Source organism: Acinonyx jubatus, chromosome A3, assembly GCF_027475565.1.
Source record: "Acinonyx jubatus isolate Ajub_Pintada_27869175 chromosome A3, VMU_Ajub_asm_v1.0, whole genome shotgun sequence".
NCBI lineage: Eukaryota > Metazoa > Chordata > Mammalia > Carnivora > Felidae > Acinonyx > Acinonyx jubatus.
Window position 1 is genome coordinate 61,182,870 of NC_069388.1, and position 21,642 is coordinate 61,204,511.

General features: G+C 49.1%; 1 protein-coding gene across 3 annotated transcripts; it reads right to left on the reverse strand.

Annotated features, from left to right (window-relative positions):
* Positions 1–2,389: 2,389 nt before the first annotated feature.
* CNNM3 (cyclin and CBS domain divalent metal cation transport mediator 3) lies at positions 2,390–20,145 on the reverse strand. 3 transcript variants are annotated; one of them, XR_008289279.1, is made up of 9 exons: positions 18,770–20,145; positions 11,197–11,340; positions 10,116–10,265; positions 9,577–9,746; positions 9,276–9,372; positions 8,570–8,703; positions 7,999–8,137; positions 5,375–5,474; positions 2,390–4,824 (listed from the first exon to the last, which is right to left on the reverse strand). XR_008289279.1 is itself a non-coding variant. In XM_015074113.3 (8 exons), exons 1-8 carry the CDS (start codon positions 20,094–20,096, stop codon positions 4,760–4,762), a joined length of 2,226 nt encoding a protein of 741 aa, XP_014929599.2. In that variant the 5' UTR covers positions 20,097–20,145; the 3' UTR covers positions 2,390–4,759. The 3 variants fall into 3 exon arrangements, 2 of the variants coding, with proteins under 2 accessions (XP_014929599.2, XP_053056497.1); XM_015074113.3 differs by lacking the exon at positions 5,375–5,474; XM_053200522.1 differs by lacking the exons at positions 2,390–4,824; positions 5,375–5,474 and adding an exon at positions 5,484–5,730.
* Between the last annotated feature and the right edge of the window lie 1,497 nt (positions 20,146–21,642).

Consider the following 21,642-nt stretch of genomic DNA (forward strand, 5'->3'; position numbering starts at 1 on the left):
AAAAAAAATCACCTAGAATAAAGGAGTTCAGGATCTCAAGATCTAAAACAAACATACAAAGGCCTATTTCTGCATATTAGCAATGACTACGTGGACATGAAACTTAAAAAAACACAGTTCCACTTAAAAATTGCTTTTAAAAATGAAAATAGTAGTACTTAGGTGTAAATCTAACAAAACATTTAAGGACTTGTATGCTGAAAACTTCAACACACTGATGAACAAAATTAAAGGAGAGTTAAAATAAAAGGAGACCTACCTTGTTCGTGGATTGGAAGATGAGACCTAGTAAAGATGTCAATTCTCCCCAAATTGATGTACAGGTTTAATGCAGCTCCTACCAAAAATGCCAGCAAGATTTTTTTGTAGATAAGATTACTTAGAAACTCATAGCTAAAACATCTTTGAAAAATAAAGTGGGAGGAACTGGTCTACCCGACTTCAAGACTGAATATAAAGCTATGGTAATCATGACTGTGGAATTAATGGAGTGACAGAGACGGATCAGTGAATGGAACAGAACAGACAATGCAGACATAGAAATATGCCCAACTGATTTTTGACAAAGGTGCAAAAAAATATTTAATAGAGGAATGCCTTTTCAACAACTGGTGCCAGAGCAACTGGACATCTATAGGCTGAAAAAAAAAAAACAAAAAAAACCTTTGGGGCACCTGGGTGGCTCTCAGTTGGCTAAGCATTCAACTCTTGATTTCAGCTCAGGTCATAATCTCACAGTTCATGAGATCCAGCCCTGTGCTGGATCTGTGCTGACAGCAGGCTCTGTGCTGACAGCAGAACCTGCTTCAGATTCTCTCTCCCTTCTCTCTCTGCCCCTCCCCTGCCCACGTGCACTTGCTATGCCTCCCTCTCTCAAACATTAAAAACAAAAATAACCTAAATCTTGCACAAAAATTAACTCAAATGGATCACAGACTTAAACGTAAAACATAAAACTGTAAAGATTGTACAAAAAACAGGAGGGGCACCTGGACATCTCAATCAGTTAAGTGTCCAGCTTTGGCTCAGGTCATGATCTCTTGATTCCTGGGGTTAAGCCCCACATTGGGCTCTGTTGACAGCTCGGAGCCTGGAGCCTGCTTTAGATTCTGTGTCTCCCTCTCTCTCTGCCCCTCCCCTACTTGCACTCTCTCAGAAACATTTGAAAAATTAAAAAAAAAAAAAACAAAAAACATAGTCTTTGGGATCTAGGACTAGGTAAAGATTAGACCTGATACCAAAAGCACAATCCATAAAAGAAAACGGGTAAACTGGACTTCATCAAAATTAAAAACTTTTCCTTTATAAAGAATCCTATTTAGAATATGAAAAAAATAAGGGACTGGGAGAAAATATTTGCAAACCAAAAATCCAACAAAGGCCTAGTATTTAGAATATATAAAGACTTCAAAACAACAGTGAAAGACCAAACCAATTACAAATGGGCAAAAAGAGGGGCACCTGGGTGGCTCAGCTGTTTGAGCGTCCAACTATTGGTTTCAGTTCAGGTCATGGTCTCGCAGTTCGTGAATTCGAGCCCCCCACTGGGCTCTGCGCTGACAGTGCAGCACCTGCTTGGGGTATTCTCTCTCCCTCTCTCTCTGACCCTCTTCTGCTCGTGCTCTCAAAATAAACAGAACTTAAAAGAAAATGGGCAAGGGGCACCTGGGTAGCCCAGTCAGTAAATGTTCAACTTCAGCTCAGGTCATGATCTCACAGTTGTGGGTTAGAGCCCCACATCAGGCTCTGTGCTGACAGTTCAGAGCCTGGAGTCTGCTTCACATTCTGTGTCTCCCTCTCTCTCTCTGCCCCTCCTCAGTTTGCACTCTCTCAAAAATAAAACATTAGAAAAAAATTAAAAAAAAAAAAGGCGAAAGAACAGGTATTTCACAAAATAAGCACATGAGAAGATACACATCAGCCATTCTGTTAATACAACTAGAAGCCACAAAGATATCACTACACACCTACCAGAATGGCTAAAATAAAAAATGGTGACAATACCAAATGAAGATTTAGAGAAACTGGATCACTCACACATCCCTAGTAGGAACATAAAATTGTACAGCTACTCTAAAGACATGTAGCAGTTTGTTTAAAAAACTAACCATGCAGAGAGGCACCTGGGTAGCTCATTCAGTCAAGCCTCTGATGTAGGCTCAGGTCATGATCTCACTGTTCATGAGTTTGAGCCCTACTTCAGGCTCTCTGTTGGCAGTGTGGAGACCACTTAAGATCCTCTGACCCCCTCTCTTTCTGCCCCTCCCCCTGCCTTCTGTCTCCAAAAATAAACATTAAAGAAAAACAACTATGCAATGACCATACAACCTAACAATTGCATTACTGGACATTTACCTCAGAAAACCAATGTTTACGCAAAAGCTTGTAATGAATGTTCATAGCAGCTTTATTCGGAATAGCCAAAAACTGGAAACCACCCAGATGTCCTTCAACAGGACAAGGAGTATATCAAGGAATACAATGCAGTAATCAAAAGGAATGAACTACTGACACACACAACAACCTGGATGTATCTCTGGAGTATTATGCTGAGTGAAAAAAGCCAATCCCAAATGGTTACATACAATATGATCTCACACAACATTCTTGAAATGACAAAATCTTAGAACAGTGGTTGCCAGGGATTAGGGATGGAGGCCAAGGGGGTGGGTGTGACTCTCAGAGGGTGCCGGGAGGGAGATCCTCGTGGTGATGGGGTAGCTCTATCTAGGCTGAAGTGGCGGTTACACAAATCTACTTGTGACAGAGAACTATACACCCACATTGTGCTAGTGTCAGCTTCTGGGTTTTGATACTGTATTATAACTATGTAAGAAGTAACCATTATGGAAAACTGGGTGAAGGGTACCTCTAGCTTTGCAACTTCCTATGAATCTGTAATGGTTTCAAAATAAAAAGTTAGAAAAAAAGTAAGCAATAACTCTAAATGCAACTTGGTATCCTGGATTGGATCCTGCAACAGAAAAAGGACATTATTGGAAAAACTGATAGAATCCAAGTAAAGTCTGTAATTTAGTTAACAGTTTTGTACCAATGTTAATTTTTTCTTAGTTCTGATAGATGTACCAAGGTTATGTAAGATATTAACATTAAGGGAAAGGGTATATGGAACTCTTCTGGGAATCTAAAATTATTTCAGGGGCACCTGGCTGGCTCAGTCAGTAGAGCATGCAACTCTTGATCTCAAGGTTGGGAGCTCAAGCCCCACACTGGGTATGGAGCTTACTTTAAAAACAAACAAAAAAATTAAAATTGTTCCAAAAAAAAAAAATAAAATCCTGATACCCAGACCAATTAAATCAGGCTCCCTGGAAGGTGAGCCCCAGGTATCCCGTATTTTTAATTTGCCAGGTGATTCTAATGTGCAGCCAAAGTTAAGAACCATTGTTCTGGAGACAGATGATGTCTAAGTATCTGTTTCCCACCTGGGTTTGCTCTTAGACTTCCTTGAGAACAGTTTCTAAGTGAGCATGCCAATGTTCTTTGGCTTTCATTCCCACTAGTCCCAGATAAGGGATTCAAATTCCTTTGAGAAAAGTTCCAGAAATCCTCCTCCCTCCCTATCCAATCTGAGATCCTAGGTCTCTATGATGCCCCAGTTTCTACACCGTTGAAGAACTGTGGAAGGTAAATGTGGGTAAACCAGAAGAAAAAGACAAATGCCTTCTTATTCCCAATTCTCCAAAACCCTGTAGCTAATAGCAAAAAAGCAGAGAGCTGAAATGTTTCAGGGGTATAAAAAAACCTGATGTCCTGTTCTTTTTTTTTTTAAGAAAGGGGATGAGGATCTGCCTGGTGTATAACCAACCTTCCCTCCTCCCCCTTGCTGTTCTCCCTGCAAATTACAGCCATACAGCTCTCCACAGAGGCCTAGGAAGAAGGTACAAAAACAGGTCTAGCAGTTGGTTAATCTCCCTGGGATCCAGCAACTAAGAAAGGATTAGGTGCAGCAGACCCCTTCCTCCCATGTATGACCTCTTCTTAAAACACAGAAAAAGACAAATACTGTTAGTGGCAACTAAGCAAGACAGGCTGAGAAGCAGAAAGAGCAGGACTCCTCAGTGCCACTGGGGGCCAGCTTGCTTGCTCAGGGCTCTGAGCTCAGGGCTCAGAGAAGCAACCTCCACAGGAGGGAGCAGGACAGTGGGACATACTTGCGGGTCATCGTGCTTCTTCTAGGTTTGGCACACGCAACAGGCAGGGGCATGTGCTTTGAAACATGGCATTGTAAGGGAAGCCAAATAGTTCACTGTGGCCAAGGTCATGGATGTGAACCCCCAGCCAAAACTAGTGCTCTTGGTTTGCTCAAAAAGTGCTGCCGGCAGCAGAAAGTTGGCAAATTAAAAGCAAAGTGAGTACAGGTCACGGCCACATAAAGGCAGTAATCGTGCACTCACATCATGGCTTGGCCCAAAGAGGTATAAATACACTGCACTGTCACAGGGAGAAGGCTGGGTCCTGGGGACCGGAGATGACAGTGTTCTTTCCATTCCCTTCAGAAGCAGGCCTGGAGGGCTGCGCCCCAGCTAACCCCCATTTCCTAAAGGAGGGCAGGACCTGCTGAAGGCTCCTGGCACTGAGGTCTGGTTCTGAGAACAGCCCAGGACCGACATCTATAAGGGCCATCTAAAACGTGGCCTGGAGGGGATGGGGACAGGCTGACGGGAAGCTACTCCTCGGCTCTCCAGTTCCCCACGTGCTTGTCCACTGCCCACACCTGGGGCTGCCTGGCAAGCAGTTAAACCCCTGGGTTCCGCCCAGGGCTCTCCTCCGCTGGGAGGCCAGGTCTGCTGTGGTTGGGCCCTAGAGGAGAGAGGGAAAGGAAAATTAATATCAAAATCAGTAAAGGGAGCAGGCCTTATCAAAACCAAGTGTTAAAATTGTCTTCAGGACAAGAAGGGGTAGGTAAGACAGAGGAGCCTCAGGACACCTCAGTATCAAGGCAGAGCTGGGAGTGACAAGTTAGGAAAATAGGCTAACTCCACATCACAAGAGAAAACCACTGGGAGGAGGGGATGCATCACTGAGAGGCAGGAAAGCAGGGCAGGGGGGGTTTTGCTCACGGGAGGCCAAGGCCATAAATGCTGGACGAGAGGAGCCCATCCTGGACAATAAAACACCTGCACTGGAAGGAAGGTTTAGTTTCCAGTGCTGAGTATTTCATGACCCCTCCTGTCTTCCAGAAAAATGAAAAGTAGGAACAAGGGACAGGAAGGGCCCACTCACCCTCCCACCCCCCAAGAGAAACACCTCCCAGGCAGGGGTGGGAGTGGGAGCGGTTTCCAGGGCTCCTCCCAGCAGCTAGAGGGCTGGGGAAGGAAAGCAAAGAGAAAGTGAAAGGGAAGATATTTACCTTGGGTGTTTTCTGAAAACAAAAAATGCTCACTAGTCCACACTCAATTATCAACTGCAGTTTCCAAATGTGCCAAAGAGGGAAAGGTCTACGGGGAAGGCTAGAGAGAGCAGAGGGGAGAGAGACAAGAGGAAACCAGCTATGCAGCTGCGCCGGCAGGGCCTGTCACAGATGCGCTGGGCGGGGTGGGGGGCCTGGGTGGCGGCGTGCAAACACGCTGCCTGAGCCTCAGAACCAGAGGGAGCAGGAAGCGCAGCGTCTGGAGTGGACTCTCCCTTGGAAATCAGCTCTGTGAATGGTCGTTGCGCAGTAGTTACCCTGAGTTTGAAATGGCAGGCCAGGGGTCAGGAAACTTTCTGTAAAGGGCCAATATTTTTAGGGTTTGCAGGTCATATGGTTCCCGTGGCAACAAGTCAACTCAGCTGTTGTAGCTAAAGGCAGCCATATACAACCCATAAACCAGCAGGTTGGGTCCAATAGGACTTTATTTACAAGAACCGGCAGCTGGCCAGTTTGCCGACCCCTGCTGTAGGCAGTTAAAAATGATTGTGCCTTCCAAGCATCTCAATAAAGGCATTTGTCTGCCAGGAAATCTAGTGCCAAAGTCAATCAGGGGATAGTTCTGACCTACACTATTTAAGCAATGTCCCCAGCAACACCTCCATGTGTGCAGCGACACTAAGCTCTCCTGGGCAGCAGAGTGCCACCCACCAGAGAGACTGCAGCAAGAACTTTGGGAGCCGAGGCAGGAGCACAAGCACAGCAGGCAAGCCCCACTAGGGACAAATGTCAGGGCGCACTTAAGGGAGAAACAACATCATGGCAACAGAACAGGGGATGCTAATCCATTACACAGAGCCACTGTAAATTACAGGTTTCCCTGCTTTCCCGAAGTAGAGTGTTGCTATGGAACCTTCTGTAAGCCAGAATGGCAGAGAGCGAAGATGCAACCACCATTTCATGAAGCAAAAGTCCTCTTCACATTTCTTTCAGTTAGTGAAAACAGGCACGGACGTAGATACTTCGTAAAAGCAAAGCAGCGCCAAGCAAACTTTCGGGGATATCTGTAGTCCCTTACAGGACTGCCCAATGAACAGCTGAAGCCAAAAAAGGATGGTAAAACACTGCATGTATAATAAAAAAGGAAATGAAGGAAAAACCATCCTTCTTAGATTTAGGTCTACACCTTGAAAAGAACATGTGCAGTCTGAGTAGCAGATGGAGCCACACAGAGTTCAGGCTGAGAAAACCAAGACCAATGCTCACATTTTGAAAGAACAACATACTGGCTTTTGAGACCCAAGTCTAATGAGATGGTGTGAATCTCTATACAAGTGGCATCTCACAAAACAACAATATCACAGTAAATACAGACCTGTGATCTGTCCTAAAAGGCAGAACACCACCTCTCAGTGCACGTTCACGGAGAAAAGGCTCAAATGCCCAGATCCAGGGTTTGAGCAGCACACCTCAAGCTGGGGCCCCCTTTTACCAACACAGAGATGAAGCACTCGGGCTGAGCCGCTAACGTGGCCCAGGGTGGGGCTTTCTGTCCCTTGCACCTACATGTCACCTCTCAGAAAGTATCTTTCTACCATAAAAACATATTCGTGTTCCCCAGTGTGGGTTTAAGTAACCAGAGCTGTTCCCTATGAGACACCAAGGCCAAGGGCAGGCACAGGTTCCAAGCCAGAGTGCCTAGGTCTCTCTCTGCTTCTGACTCTTCATCTGTAAAATGCACCTTACCACTACCACCTCTGAAAATGGCTGGGAAGTTTTCTTGGATGAGTTAGGACAAGGAAAGCTCCTGGTACAGTGTCAGGCAGAGTATGCGTTCAAATGAGTTCAGTGTCCCCAATGCAGAGTGCCCAGGGCAGCCGGTGGCCTCTGTGGAAGCCCCACCCACTCCTCCAGCACCACTCAGCCTTGGAGTGTATCTCTAACCCCAACTCAGGAGCTCAATCAGAATAAAAGTACCTTCTTGAGTAGTAAGGAAAATAAGTTCCCTGACTTTTTACCACTCCTACCCAAAGGCCTCTCTCCATAGGCTTTTTATTTTCCCTTCTTATGCTCTTGAAGGCGTGGTTTGCCATCCCACAACCCACCCCACACTACAAAGTCTATTTCTTCCAACGTGATACTCCTGCTCAAAGTGGAACCCTGGATGGGAAGGGCACGCCTTAAATATTAGCTTCACCTGACTGAATGTCTCAACAAGTACCCTTCTTGGTTTCTGGGATGGTGTCGACCAGCCACCTTCTGAGCCAGGCCCACTGGTGACCTAACTCTAATCCTAAATGACCAAGAGTGTCTGAGCTTGACCTTATTCCCACTTAGCAACTATTCTCTAATTAAGTCAATCCATCCTAACAAGCCCTCCAGAGAAAATGCTAACTTAACATACTTTCAATGCCAGCTGGTCTACAGCACAATGTCATCCAAGCTTTAAAACCAGTGAAAAGAGAAAGAGGAGAGGATGGGCAAAAAAGGGGACAAGGAAAGAAGAATGCAAGGCAGAGTGAGGGCAGAGAGAGTGAGTCTGTGTGTGTGAACAGCAAGGACGGCACAGGACATGAACTCCCTCTGGGCTGACACACGGTGGGATGTGGCCATGAGGGGCTCACCTGCTGCTGTGGCTGTCTTGTCACCGAGGAGCCTGATCTGGCTGCCTGGGATGACCTGGAGGTCTGCGCTCTCCGGGGACTGTGGCAGGTTCTGGGCTCGAGTAGCCAGGAGTGCATTGAGGTACTGCAGCCGCGTGACCTAGAAGACAGGAAGCATTACCACGCAGGTGCGACTCGTGAAGCCAGATGGAGAAAGTGAGGTATGAAAGATCACACCTCTCCCTCCTGCCCACAAGCACCAGAACTAGGTGGGAGAGTCACACTCAGCAGGACCAAGAAAAATGAAGAACTTTAAGCAAGCCAAGGGAAGAGGGGAGCAATCAAGCAGTGTTTTTAAGATCTCAAAAGGAAACTGGGTGCAGTCCCAGTGACGGGACTAGACTGTCAGTAATCAGGCCTCCAGGAGCCAAGGCCGTCTGTCCTTCAGAGCAAGGTCGTGCTCGGTGTGTGAACTCTCAGGTTGACTCAACTAGAATCTACTTTTAATCCATACAAATTTGTGACCAGCTGGTTCAGCCCCTTGGGGACACAAAGCTGATTAAAAGCCAGTACCCATGAGCAGCCCAGTCACCTTAATGAACTGTAGGTCGGAGAGGGCCCGCACGGTGTAGTCAGGACAGTACGCAGACAAGCGGCCACCATCGGTTGGCTCAGACTGCAGGTCATGGCGGATGGACTGGAGCGAGGACACTGGGGACTGGTGAACTATCAGAAGAAACAAACAGTGACATCTCCGGTGGGGACAAATGCAGTCTCTAACATCCACCCCACAGATAGTTAGAACATAGAGAAGGATGGCAAGCACAATTCCTCCTGGGAAAGGCTAGCAGGGGTAGGAGCGAGCAACAAAGATGAGCCCCAAAGAAATGCTGCCCATTCCCTCGACGCAGCACAGAGATGAGAAAAGCCAGCCTGTCCCAAAGAGGAATGTCTGACAGGACGGGGCAACTGGGTGCTTCAGTCCATTAAGTGTCCGACCCTTGATTTCAGCTCAGATCGTGATCTCATTGAGCCCCAAGTCAGACTCTGAGCTGACAGCTCAGAGATTATCTTGGGATTCTCTCTCTCCCTCTCTCTGCCCCTCCCCCCGCTTGCTTGCGAGTGTGCACGTGTGTGTACTCTCTCAAATGAACATTAAAACATAGACACACACACACAGGAACACCTGGAAGAAAGGGAGGCCAGAACCTTTCCCCCAGCAAGCAGCCAGGCAGGTCAGACTCTGCCCAGCCCAGCAGCTGAACCCAGCATTCCACTCCCAGAGGGCTGTGACTTACCTGAGGACGGTGCTGTCAGGGCAGATACTCCATAGTAGGTGAAGGCCCCATTCTCAAACTTCAGGCCCTCTTTCCCGATCTCCACCTCAACCCTGCCCTGGGAGGTGTAGGGAAAGGGAGGAAGGAGGAGTAGGGAAAGAAACAGATGCGGACAGATTACCTTTCCTGCCAGAAGAGAGCACAAGGAGAAAGCAGCAACCCCAGTTATTCAGGGGGTGTGTATCTGGATGATCCTCCCTCTTCTCAGACCCTTCCCTAGTTTCTGAGCAAGTGGGAAGCCCCAGTCTGGGCTCCCAGTTACCTGCAGGATGAGAATGAAATAATCCACCGGCTGGCTGCGCTGGTACAGGTAATGGTGGGCAGCCAGACGGTTGCTCTCGTCAAACCTCACTTCCTGGTTGACGCTGGGATGCTTCAGCAGGTGCAGCAGGACCTTCTCGGAGATTCGCAGGGGGCTGAATACATCCACCTCTGCCCCGTGGTGGAAAAAAGGGACAGTGTCCACCAGGCCCAAAGTGGCCTGCACAGCCACACCCGACTCCTGCTGCCCCACATGAGCCAAGTCACCTCCCCAATACAAGAGAACTGGGCAGGCACACACCCACCCGCTGCTGTGGCTCGCCAGAGGTGGCACCAGCCTGGCCCCAGCTCTCAGCCACCTGGCAGACAGGAGCTGCCACTCAGGTGCCCTGAGATGCTGACAGGGCTACAGAGAGAAGCACAAGTTCTGGACACTGTCCTTACTGGGAATGAGGGGACACTTGGTGTCCGCCTGGAGGTCTCCTGACCCACTGGACAGGGAGCAAGAGAGCAAAGACAAGGCCCACCCTTCACCCTCACCTCGGGACAGGAAGCGCTGGGTGGCCAAGAGCAGCTGAGGCGAGATTTTCACTTTATATTCATCGTCAGACACCTTGAACAAGGAGAATTCCTCTTTCCGCCTGAGAGGGGCACTCAGAGAAGCAGGCTTCTTCCTCACTGTGGCATCTCCTACAATGGCAAGAAGGCCTGCTGAGCCATCAGTAGCCCTCGAATCAACACAACCAAGCCAAGGCCTAGAAGTTCTTGGGGATGGGAGGGGGCAGCAACCCATATTCCTGGTATATCCCGAGGGAGTATGGAAAGCGCCTGCTCTTCTCCTCAGAGTTGGGAGAGAATACTGGTATGACAGCAAGACCACTTGTAAAAATAATAGACATTCTTGGTCATTAAGAGACCCCTCACCAGAAAGCACGTGTTTGCAGATAACTGGTGCTAAACAGCAGCAGCTAACCTGATTTCTGCATGCCTATGGCAACCTGAGGCACCAAACTACAGAGGCTGCATTTGGGGGACAGATGCATGGGCAAAGTGATTCACCTGAAAACAAACAGGGGTGGGGTGTTCAGTGTCCCAAGTGTGCATGTGAGACCTCAGCCATCGAGCATGGGTTCTGTGTCTACCCTACAGATCTCAGCCATCATCCCAAGAGGCAGACACTTCTAAGACAGGCCCCAGAATCTTCTGTTTTGGAAAGACCCTCTTAGCAGTAAAGAATGGGATACTTGGAGGAAACGTTTCTATACTGTACAAAAGAACATGAGAAAGTAAGGGCCAAGGCAAACAGGAGACTGGGAAAGGCCCATAAAGGGCAGACTGTCCCCTCTGTGCTGGAGAAACCAAACAATGCAGCTGTGATGAGAGCCCCAGGCAAGCACTGAGACTGTAAAGGCCGTGGCTCCCCAGCCAGGCGCAGGTGTGGGGCCTCCGACACCTGACCTGAGGCAGGGCTAAGGGGAGAGGGGCCTGGCTAGGTAACAGCTCTGACTGGAGATCCAGCCTCATTTTCAGCAGCACGGAGACCTATTGTCCTCTGATACACACAATAGGTCTCAGTAGGCTTAAAAGTTGAGATGGAACACTACCAGTAGTCAAGACTCACGGTAATCCTCAGACTCATCCAGGATCTCAGACTTGATGATCTCCTCAATGACGTCCTCCAGGGTGACCAGGCCCAGCACCTCGTAGAAGGGGTCACCTTCACCCTCGTTGTTCACCCGCTGCACGATGGCCAGGTGGGACTTCCCTGGGGGAGGGGACACTCAGATTACAGCTTGCCAGGGGCTTCCCGTTTTGCTTACTCCCACCTGTGACAAGCTCACTAAAGGGACAGAAGTTGATGTTTTTCCTGCAAGGTGCCAGGCACAAGGTGGGACTCACTTTACATTGGAGGAACCTAGATCTCAGACACTATGTTCACCCACACAAGCCCACCCAGGCAGTGGCAAAGCAGAGTCAACCTCTGGTCTAAATGAACGTGGCATAGACAAGGATGCATCAGACTAAGACAGGAGCAACAGGGTTGCACACACAAGGGCACCAACTCCAGAAGCACAGCCTCCTCTGGGACAATCTAAATGGCAGAGCAGAGAGGGGCCACCCAGTGACTCTCCTAGGGAAGTTTTCCCAATTCGGAAAGCTGTCCTTTATTTCCAGAAGCCAAGGTCTATGAAAGTTATCCAGGGAGAAGATGGTAAATGGTAATCAGCCAGTCAGAGCCCCAACTGTGTGGGAGGAAGAGCAGCAGCCTGGAACTGTTCACCTTCCTCTTCTTCAGATTCGCTTTGTTTCTTTCTTTGATAAAGAAATGTAAGCTTGAAAAAGCCCAAGCCTCAGAGTGCTGGGGAATATTGAGAAAACTTCAAGAATCTACTTTTTTTATCTACGAAACTTTATACCTGTCCAAAAGAAAAAAAATGCAAGCTACCCAGGTCATTGTAAATTTCTGAGTAGCCACATTAAAAAACAAAAACCAAAACAAAAAAACCACAGGTGAAATTAATTGACAACATATTATTAACTCAATATAGCCAAAATATTTCAACATTCAACCAATATAAAAACATCAAAACAGGGACCCCTGGCTGGCTTAGTCAGTGGAGCATGTGCCTCTCAAGTTCTGGGTTGTGAGTTTGTATCCCAAGTTGGTACAGAGATTACTTAAAAATAAAATCTTAAAAAAAAAAAATAATAATTAAAAATTTAAATAAATTAGGGGTGCCTGGAGGCTCAATCGGTTAAGCTTTTGACTCTCGATTTCAGCTCAGGTCATGATCTCCTGGTTCGTGGGACAGAGCTCCACATTGGGCTCTGCACTGACAGCACAGAACCTGCTTGGGATCCCCCCCTACCCCGCCCCTCACCTGCTATCTCTCTCTCTCCCTCTCTCAAATACATAAATTTTTTTTAATAAAAATTTTTTAAAGATTGAAACATATTTTCCTTTTTTGCACTGTCTTTGAAGTCTGGTGTGTGTTAGGCACTTCCAGCACACCTCAGTTCAGACCAACTACCTTTCAAGAACTTGAGAACCACATGTGGGCAGGGGCTGCAGAAGGGGTTGTGCAGGACTAGGATACAGAACTAAGAGAAACTCACCTCAGCCTTTGTTACTGATAAAAAAAACTTAAGGTAAAAGCTAGCCTGGATCCACGTAAGGGAGTATTTGCTTCAAAAATCTCTCAGTTTAAAAAAAAAAAGAATCTTTCAGTAAAGAAAAAAGTCAAGTTCACTTCTTTGTGTGAATAATACTTTACATACCTTGGGTTTAATTACAGTGTAGTGAACAGAGTTCAGAAACACACTCTCTGGAACTCTGTCTGGCACACACTGCCTCATTCTTTCAGCATCCATGCCCCACCCCCCAGTGTCAGGTACAGAAGACCTCTGCTCCAACTTTAGATTGAACAAAATGTCCAGTCAACCAAAAGCTATTATTATTAGACCACTGGCCAGGTCATCAAGAAAGGAATGAGGCTCTAAAAGAATAAAAAGAAAACACTTAACTATATTTCATCAAATCTAAGATGTCCTCAATTGTGAGATACATCCTGATTGCAGAGAAGTTGAAACAAAAAAATGTGCACCTGAGACGTGAAGGATTGCGGCATTTTGTGCCTACTGTGTGCTGGCCACTAAGGGCTTTATTCAGTTATTAACTTACAAATCCTTCAACAACTCTATGAAGGAACAGAACATTATTCCCATTTACAATCTGCAGAGAAAACTGAGACCAAGAAAAGGTTCAGTGACTCACCCAAGTGCAAAACCTGGATTTGATGGGGCACCTGGGTGACTCAGTCGGTTAAGCATCTGACTTCAGCTCAGGTCATGATCTCACAGTTCGTGAGTTTGAACCCCACATCAGGCTCTCTGCTGTCAGCACGGAGCCTGCTTCAGATCTTCTGTTCCCCTCTCTCTCTGCCCCTCCCCTGCTTATGTCTGTGTGCACTCTCTCAAAAAAAAAAAAAAAAAAAAAATTAAAAAACCCCCCAAAACAAAAAACATGGGATTTGAACCCAGGCAGTTGGCTCCTGAATCTGTTCTCTTGACCACCACACTCAACTGACTTTCACTGAAGAGAACAAAAAACCCGAATCTTAGGAAATCCTCCCCTCTGGGTGAGTTACACGTGGCCAAGGTACTCTCTCCAGCACAGGAGCCCTTCTAAAGAAAAGTATCGTTTTCTAGGATGCTCTAACATCCTCAGACAAAAATTAAAGGCAGAAATGACTATACCATCTTTCCCGCTTCCAGGAGGAAAAGGCCAGGGGTTGCCTAGAACTACCTGCTCTTTCCTGCTGAGACAGAAGCATTGAATGAGGAACTCATCATTTCTAGATGCTTCCCAGCACTGGGTATCTGTGCTGGGAATGGTTCACACTGGCAGACAGATATCATTTCTACAAGGGCCAAGGCAAGGCCCTTGTAAGACAGCCCTCATGGGGAAACACCAAAGCTCAACATACAATTTTGGTCAGATTCTGGGAACCAGAGCCCAGGTTCTAGATGACCATCTAAGACAGAGAACTCATTTCAGCTCCATTCTTCCAGAATGCCAGTCGCTTTGGCAGGTTACCTTTAGAATGGACTAACTTCTCCCTTGCTTTCAAACAGTTTTTTAAAATTTTTTTTAATGTTTATTTATTTTTGAAAAAGAGAAAGACAGGCAGACCATGAGCGGGAGAGGGGCAGAGAAAGGGAGACACAGAATCCAAAGCAGGCTCCAGGCTCTGGGCTGTCAGCACAGAGCCTGATGTGGGGCTCAAACTTTGAGCAGAGCAGAGAGATCGTGTCCTGAGCTGAAGTCAGATGCTTAATGAATGAGCCACCCAGGTGCCCACAAACGTTTTTGTTTTTGTTTTGAGAGAGAGGAATGCCATGTGTGAATGGAGAAAGTGACAGAGGGAGAGAGAGACTCTTAAGCAGGCTCCATGCTAAGCATAATGTGGGGCTCGATCCCACAACCCTGGGATCATGACCTGAGTCGAAATCAAGAGCCGGATGCTTAACCAACTGAACCACCCAGGTGCCCCACTTTCCAACTTCTGTAAAACAGGCACAAGTTTCTCAGTGGCCTGAGAAACTGATTCCACATGGAATCACTCAATATCAAACAGATGAAAGCAGAGCCCTTGAAAGATCCCCTAACACAATGGCCATGTGATTTATCTCTAGACAGAATGTCCAAGGGGTCCAGAAGGCAACCATGAAAAAGCAGTAGGGGTACACACAGAACAAGCAGCTGGAGGGATTAAAGTTTATTTCTCATCTGATAGGATAAAAATGTCCTGAAAATATACAGGCCCCTGGCTGGCTGACTGGAAACACTAACACAGACCCCAGGACGGCTGCCTACAGGCTCTCCCCAAGCAAGTTCTACGGAGCCACAGACAAGGGGGCAGATGGTGCATCTTACCAACATCAACCAGAAAGCCCTGCAAAAGCTCTTGGGAGTTTTAATTCCAGTTAGCAAGCTCAAATGTACTCAATTATATGGATGCTAGAGGACTTTTCCATAATGTCTAATTTCTAGAATATTTGTAAAAATGCAGTTGGAGTTTAAATTCCTTTGCCTTCCTTTACCTTTTAATATATTATTTGTTGATTTGTTTTTGAGAGACAGACAGAGCGTGAGCAGGGGAGGGGTAGAGAGAGAGAGAGAGAGAGAGAGAGAGAGAGAGAGAGACACACACACACACACACACACACACACACACACACACACACAGAATCTGAAACAGGCTCCAGGCTCTGAGCTGTCAGCACAGAGCCTGATGCGGGGCTCGAACTCACAGACCATGATTATCACGACCTGAGCTGAACTGACTGAGCCACCCAGGCGCCCAACCTTCCTTTATTTTTTAAAACAACCGTGGGAACATGTCCTAGGAGAAAAGTGCCAGGATAACATTCCTCACAACAGCTCTGACTCTTTTCAGAATCGTGGGGATCCTCTGGCCTCTGACAATGAACCAGAACTCAGTTCATTTTGTATATGTGCTGCCGAAGCGAGCACCAGAACTCAGTTCATTTAAAGCAGAGACTCTGAAAAGCTCACGCATCCTAATTCCTCCTTTGGTTGAATGTCCTTGAATGTTTTCATTAGGGAGTTGACAAAGATGACAGGATTAAAAGCTCTAAAAAAACACATGTTATTTACCACAACTCCGAAGTATTCACACTTCCTGGTAATGTTTGCACAAAATAATCGGTGTCCTCTCAAGTCTGCACACTAAGGGGCACCTCACCAGAGAAGGTGCCTCTCCCAGACTATAAAGTTCCAAAACAGACAATGCTCTGAAGGAATGAAAGGAACAGGGCCCGGAATGGTAGCTGCCAAGATGCCAAGGACTCCAGCTTCAGGAAATTCAGAGGGCACCACCACCTCACCCACTTGGCAGAGAGATGGGAAGGGAATCGATTTCTAAAACCTCAGGCGCCATAAAGGCTGCAATATGCCCTTTGTTCATAAACAGAATGAAGACAGGGGTAAGGCTACAAAGGACTTTAATGAGGAAAAATAGGTATCTACCAAAGGACTGCACTGCAAAGAGAAGCAGAAAAGCCTGCCCAATGTCAGAGGAAAGATATAGCCAACCTGCCCCGAGAATGCCCCTCACCTGCCACAGGAGGAGGAAGGCAAGGAGAACTGAAGAGCTTTCCGTTCAATCTTCAGGTTCCCCAGAGCTGCTCCGAGTCCACCACCCCAGAAGAGGAGCAGCCCAAACTGTGGGCATCCTCTCCCCACCGGTTCCTTCCTATCAACATTTAAACCCAAAGCCACCCAACTCGCCCATCTTAAAACCAAAGAGCTAAGGCCTTCTCCCCTGCCAGTTCTCTCCCAACCACTGCTCTCTGGCTTCCTCTTTGTAGCCATACCTCATGGAAGGTCCATCTACTTCAACTGTCACGTTCCATCACCCCACACCATAGCACCAAATCTGCTCTCTCAAAGGTCAAGGGTATCCTGGTTGCTGGATCCAAATGACATGACGCTGGCCTCTCCTGAATCATTCGCCTTCCCTTGGTAAGTGGTCTCTTCCCTTAGCTTCTAGGACATTTAAACCTCTGGCTCTCCTCAGCAGCCTCTCCTCTGCTACCCTCCATCCCTTTTATGCTTGTGCCCTCAGGGGGTTAGGCCTTTTGCACCATTCCTGTGGCTTGACTGAGGGACCACTGCTATAACAACAACCAGATCTTTATCTCCTGCTTGGGTCTTTACCTCCTATTTCTCATCAACTGGTATAGCCTGCCTCTTGGGACACTGCACAGACAAATCCCAAATTCCAGTGTTCAGAACAAATTCGTCTGTGCCACCCCCCCCACCACAATGATCCCCTTCTCTGTAAGTGCTCTGCTTCAGAGAAGGCTAACACCACCCCCAAGCCAGAAACCCCAAGCCTCACCCTCAGCTCCTCCCTCTCCACAGCTCTTCAGCGAACCACAAAGCCCTCTCAATTCCACCTCTGAATACCCTCTTGGACCTCCTCTCCAGGCCCACTGTACACCCTTGTTCAGCCTTCCAGCAGTTCTTAGCTGGACCCCCACTCATCGGTCTCCACACCAGTCAGTGCTCTGCTCAAAGTCAGCGCCCAAAGATCAAGTCCAGGGGCGCCTGGGTGGCTCAGTCGGTTAAGCGTCCGACTTCAGTTCAGGTCACGATCTCACGGTCCATGAGTTCGAGCCCCGTGTCGGGCTCTGGGCCGATGGCTCAGAGCCTGGAGCCTGCTTCCAATTCTGTCTCCCTCTCTCTCTGCCCCTCCCCCGTTCATGCTCTGTCTCTCTCTGTCTCAAAAATAAATAAACGTTAAAAAAAAATTACAATAAAAACTAAATAGTAAGGGCAAGAAAAAATTTAAAAAAAAAAAAAAAAAAAAAAGATCAAGTCCAGCCTTCCCAGGGTCTCAAGCTGGGAGGTGGCAGGGGCACGATGGAACCTTCCTCTATGGACTCCAGGACCTGAAGTGCTGGCCACCAGGCCACAAGAACTTCCACTGCCTGGGAGACTACAGTGGCCCAGAGAAGAGTACTCACAGAGGGGCTGCATAGCCACTTTTTGGGGAAACAGCCAAGAGCAACCAAGAAATTCTCAAGCAAAGCAGTCAGAGCTGTGGAGCAAAGTCTCCCACACAATCCTAAGGTACAGTAATGACAGTAACTGCCCAACTATTCAACACCCATGCGGCCTGGGGCCAGGAGACTTCACAGCTGCCAAGCAGATCAGGAGCCTCCGCTCTCTGGTAAAGACCCTGCCTCACATCATGCAGCCTTTAGGGTCAAGCCCATCCACAGCCCTGGGTATCCCCCATGCTTATCCTGCAGGAGTTCAGGTGTGAGAAGCATGGCCAGTGGACAAAGAGCAGCCAAGCTCTGGGGAACACACCCAAGCCTGCCAATGGAGACGACTAGAGAGGAACCCACACCTTCACACCCTTGGGACCCTTGGGAGGGTGGGTCTCAGTTTTTACTAGCAACCTTAGAGTTGTTCAGATAAACCAAGGTGAAAAGAGAGGGTGAAAATGTGGAGTTAAGGGAGACCCAGAGAGACCTTACTCAGCATGAGAAAAGGGGAAGTTAAAACAAACAAAAAAGACTAGACAGACAAAGGGGAGACTAAATCAGCATCCATAAAGTTGTTTCTGGTGAAATCAAAGCGGAAGTTTCTTTCACATCTGCAGGAAATTAGGAATCATTCCTTCTGTTATCAGCAAAGCAACAGCTCATCAGTGGCCTTAACAATGATCCCTGGAAACATCACAGACCAAACTAATTTGATATTATGTGTACAAATAACAGCGTCCAGGTAACTTGAGACTATACTCTTTTATTCTTTTAGTTTCTATTTAAGAATTTAGACCTATTACAAAGCCAAAACTCACAAAAACGACATTGACAAAAAAAGCTGGTGGGTTAGAACCAAGTGGACATAGCTCCCCAAATTAGGCCTACAAGGAAAGAGGGGATTTTGCTGTCTATACCGCTCTAAAAGTCAGCTTTTAAATGATATTTCAAAAGGCCACTGACAGCTGCAAGGGCATCATCTAAAAGGGCACTCGGAGGTCTCACTGCCCTCCATAAAGATGGGACCCTTTCGTTGAGACTTCCATAAACCCCCACTTTTTCCAGCAGAGGGCTCTGGCATTCGTGTCCCCTCCCCGATATCCCCACGTTACCTCGTTTGAACTCCTCCAGGACAGCGTCCAGCTTGGTGTCGTTGAAGACGAAGTGGAGTGGATGGTTGTAAAAGCGGGTGATGGTGCTGAGTGGTGTGCAGTCTTCGGGGTCCACGAAGGCCAAGTCCTTGAGATAGAGCATGTCCACGATGTTGGAGCGCTCCTCCTCGTACACCGGGATGCGCGTATAGCCGCTCTGCATGATGCTGGCCAGGACGCCGAAGTCCAGCACGGCGCTGGCGTCCAGCATGAAGCAGTCCTCGAGCGGAGTAAGCACGTCCTCTACGGTCCGACAGCGCAGCACGCCTTTGCTGAGATCGCTGTAAGGGTCGCCGCCCCCGCGCGCCAGTTCCAGCACGCGCTCGCGCAGCCTCCCGGGCCGCGCCGCCAGCTCCAGCAACTGGCCCACGGGCAGCGCCACCGGCAGGGTCAGGAGCACGGCCAGGCGGCTGAGGAGCAGCGCGCGCGGCGCCAGTGCCAACGCCCAGCGCCCGCTCACGGCGGCCGGCACCACCTCGCCCACCAGGAACACGAGCCCCGCGCTGCCTAGCACGGCGGGCACCGCACGCTGGCCGGCCGCGCGGTACAGCAGCACCGCCAGCGCCGTCTGCGCCAGGCTGGCCAGCAGCAACAACGCGCCCAGGGCGCAGCCGGCCCAGCGCCGTGTGGGCTCCAGGCGCCGCGCCGCCGCACGCTCGGCCTCCGAGCCGCTCTCGCGCAGCACCTGCACCTCGGCGGGCGCCAGCGCCAGCGCACTCAGTTGCAGGCCCCGCGCCAGCGCCGCTAGAGCCAGCAGCCCCGCCGCCCCTAGGCCCAGCGCCCAGGGCGGCGCCGCCTCCTCAGCTGCCGCGCCGCCCGGCTCCACGCGCACAGCCTCGGCGCGCAGGCGCAGCAGCGCGCTCCACTCGCCCGTGGGGGCCGCCGTCTCCCGGGCCGCCGAGCCATCCGGCTCCCCGCGCACTGCCAGCAGCGCCGAGTGCGGGCGCGCGGCCTCGGCGCGCAGGCGCAGCAGCGCGCGCCACTCGCCCGTGGGGGCCGCCGCCTCCTCGGGCGCCGCGGCCGGCCCGCCCTCGGGGCAGCCCGCCCCCTCGGGGGCCACCCAGGACCAGGAGCTGTTGGCCAAACCCGAGCCGAAGACGCGCAGGCGGAAGGTGGCCTCCGACGCGTCCCGGACTTCTCCTCCGCGCGCCCACCCCGCGTCCGCGGCTCCGTCTTCTTCCAGACAGACACCCAACACTCGCGGGCCCGACGCCGCCTCTCCGGCGGCGTTGCCCAGGCAGAGCGCGGCGAGCAACCAGCCTAGCCGACCCGCCGCCGCCGCCGCCATCGCCTGCTGCCCCCTCTCGGCCTCCCGCGCAGCCTACCCCTCCGCCTCCTCCGGACCAATCGTCGCTAGCCTTGGCACCTCCTCCGCCAATAGGCGGTGGGCGAGGGCGGGTCCCAGGGTCGGACTAGGCTGCGCCGGGGAGTAAACAAGCGGCGGCGCGATCCTGGGGCGGGCCGGGGGCGTGGGGCTCTCAGCCCCGCGGGGTTCAGCCGTGAGTCCTAGGGCGAGGGGTGGCCAGCGCCGGGTGGCGCGGAGTGGCGAGCTGGGCGTCTCGTTCCCACAGGCAGTGCCGGCGCGCCGGGAGACCGGACTTGTGCTTTGGGAAGTCCCTGACTCGGGGCGCGGAGCGGAGCGGAGCGGCTGGCAGGCAGAATTTCAGTATGTGACAGATGTGCCATTTATGAGGAAAGGGCCCGGGAACCACTGACCTAGGGGCAAGGAGAGCTGAAAGAGGAGTGGACGTTGGGAAGCTCAAGTTTCTTCAAGTTGATTGCGCCCGACTGTGCTATATATAGGTCTGGGGACGTTGAGACAGCCCTTTGCCTTCAAGGAACTTGCATTCCTGCTAGGGAGAATGATGGTAATTGTGTAAACAAACGAAATCACTACCTCTTTGGATTCCCACATCTACTTTTACAGTAGAAAAGTGAAGCATGACTTAGCATGGATGCTGGATTCCAACACGACCTGCCTGATATCCTGGTCACCATCCCACCCACGCTAACAGAGGGCAGCTTTGTCAAAAATCAGTTACCTGGTCACTCCACTTCTAGCAGATTATCCTTGGGAAAATATTTACTCAGGAACAAGAAGAACTATTCAAGAAGAGAGTTATTTAAAAGACAGAATGGTTCATTGACAGTATGGAATGTTTTTCACCCATTATGTATGCTCTTTGATTGAAAGGAAATAAACTGGGAACGGGGCTTTTCTACAGGTGTCCAGATTGTGTTTTGTGTTTTCTTTACATTTTTATGTATTTTCAAATTTCCTACTAACAAAAGTAGACTTTGAAAAGGGTGAATATCATTTAAAATCTTTATAAGGATTCTACAGAAACACATTTGCTATGTCATGAAAAGAATAAGTATAGGTACTGTGGCACACAGTTAAGTGTGGAAGGCAATGTGCAAAAATGAACAAATCCATGTGTGAAAGACCAAAAGAAAAAAACGCTGTGTGAAAAACTCTTCAAGGGTGGTAATAATGTCTCTTCAACATCATAATCTCAGTGCTGTGACTATCCCAACTGTGCAAACCATGGTCTCCATGTTTCTAGTTTTTATTATCTGGATGGTGCTATATGCCTCACTTGCAGATTACAGAATAAGGCACCAGCAGAAGCAATAATGACACTACTGAGCCTTTCCACTGGATCAGCATGCATCCTCTGAAGAAAAAATTTATAGATTCAGCTCCTTTAGTTAGCACTTCTGTCTTCAAGTCCAGAGACAATGCTGACCTTGAAACAGAATGGATGACCTGCTTAAAATGAAAGTCAGGTAAAAAGTTAACTAGCAAAGAACAGTCCCACAGGAAAGAGGAA

Excerpts from the sequence above, each read along its gene's own strand:
- CNNM3 (XM_053200522.1), bottom strand. The coding sequence starts at position 20,096 with ATGGCGGCGGCGGCGGCGGGTCGGCTAGGCTGGTTGCTCGCCGCGCTC. Across the intron at positions 11,341-18,769 it reads CCTGGAGGAGTTCAAACGAG|GGAAGTCCCACCTGGCCATC; the intron begins GTAACGTGGGGA and ends CCCCTCCCCCAG. Across the intron at positions 8,704-9,275 it reads CCTGACAGCACCGTCCTCAG|TTCACCAGTCCCCAGTGTCC; the intron begins GTAAGTCACAGC and ends TTCTTCTGATAG.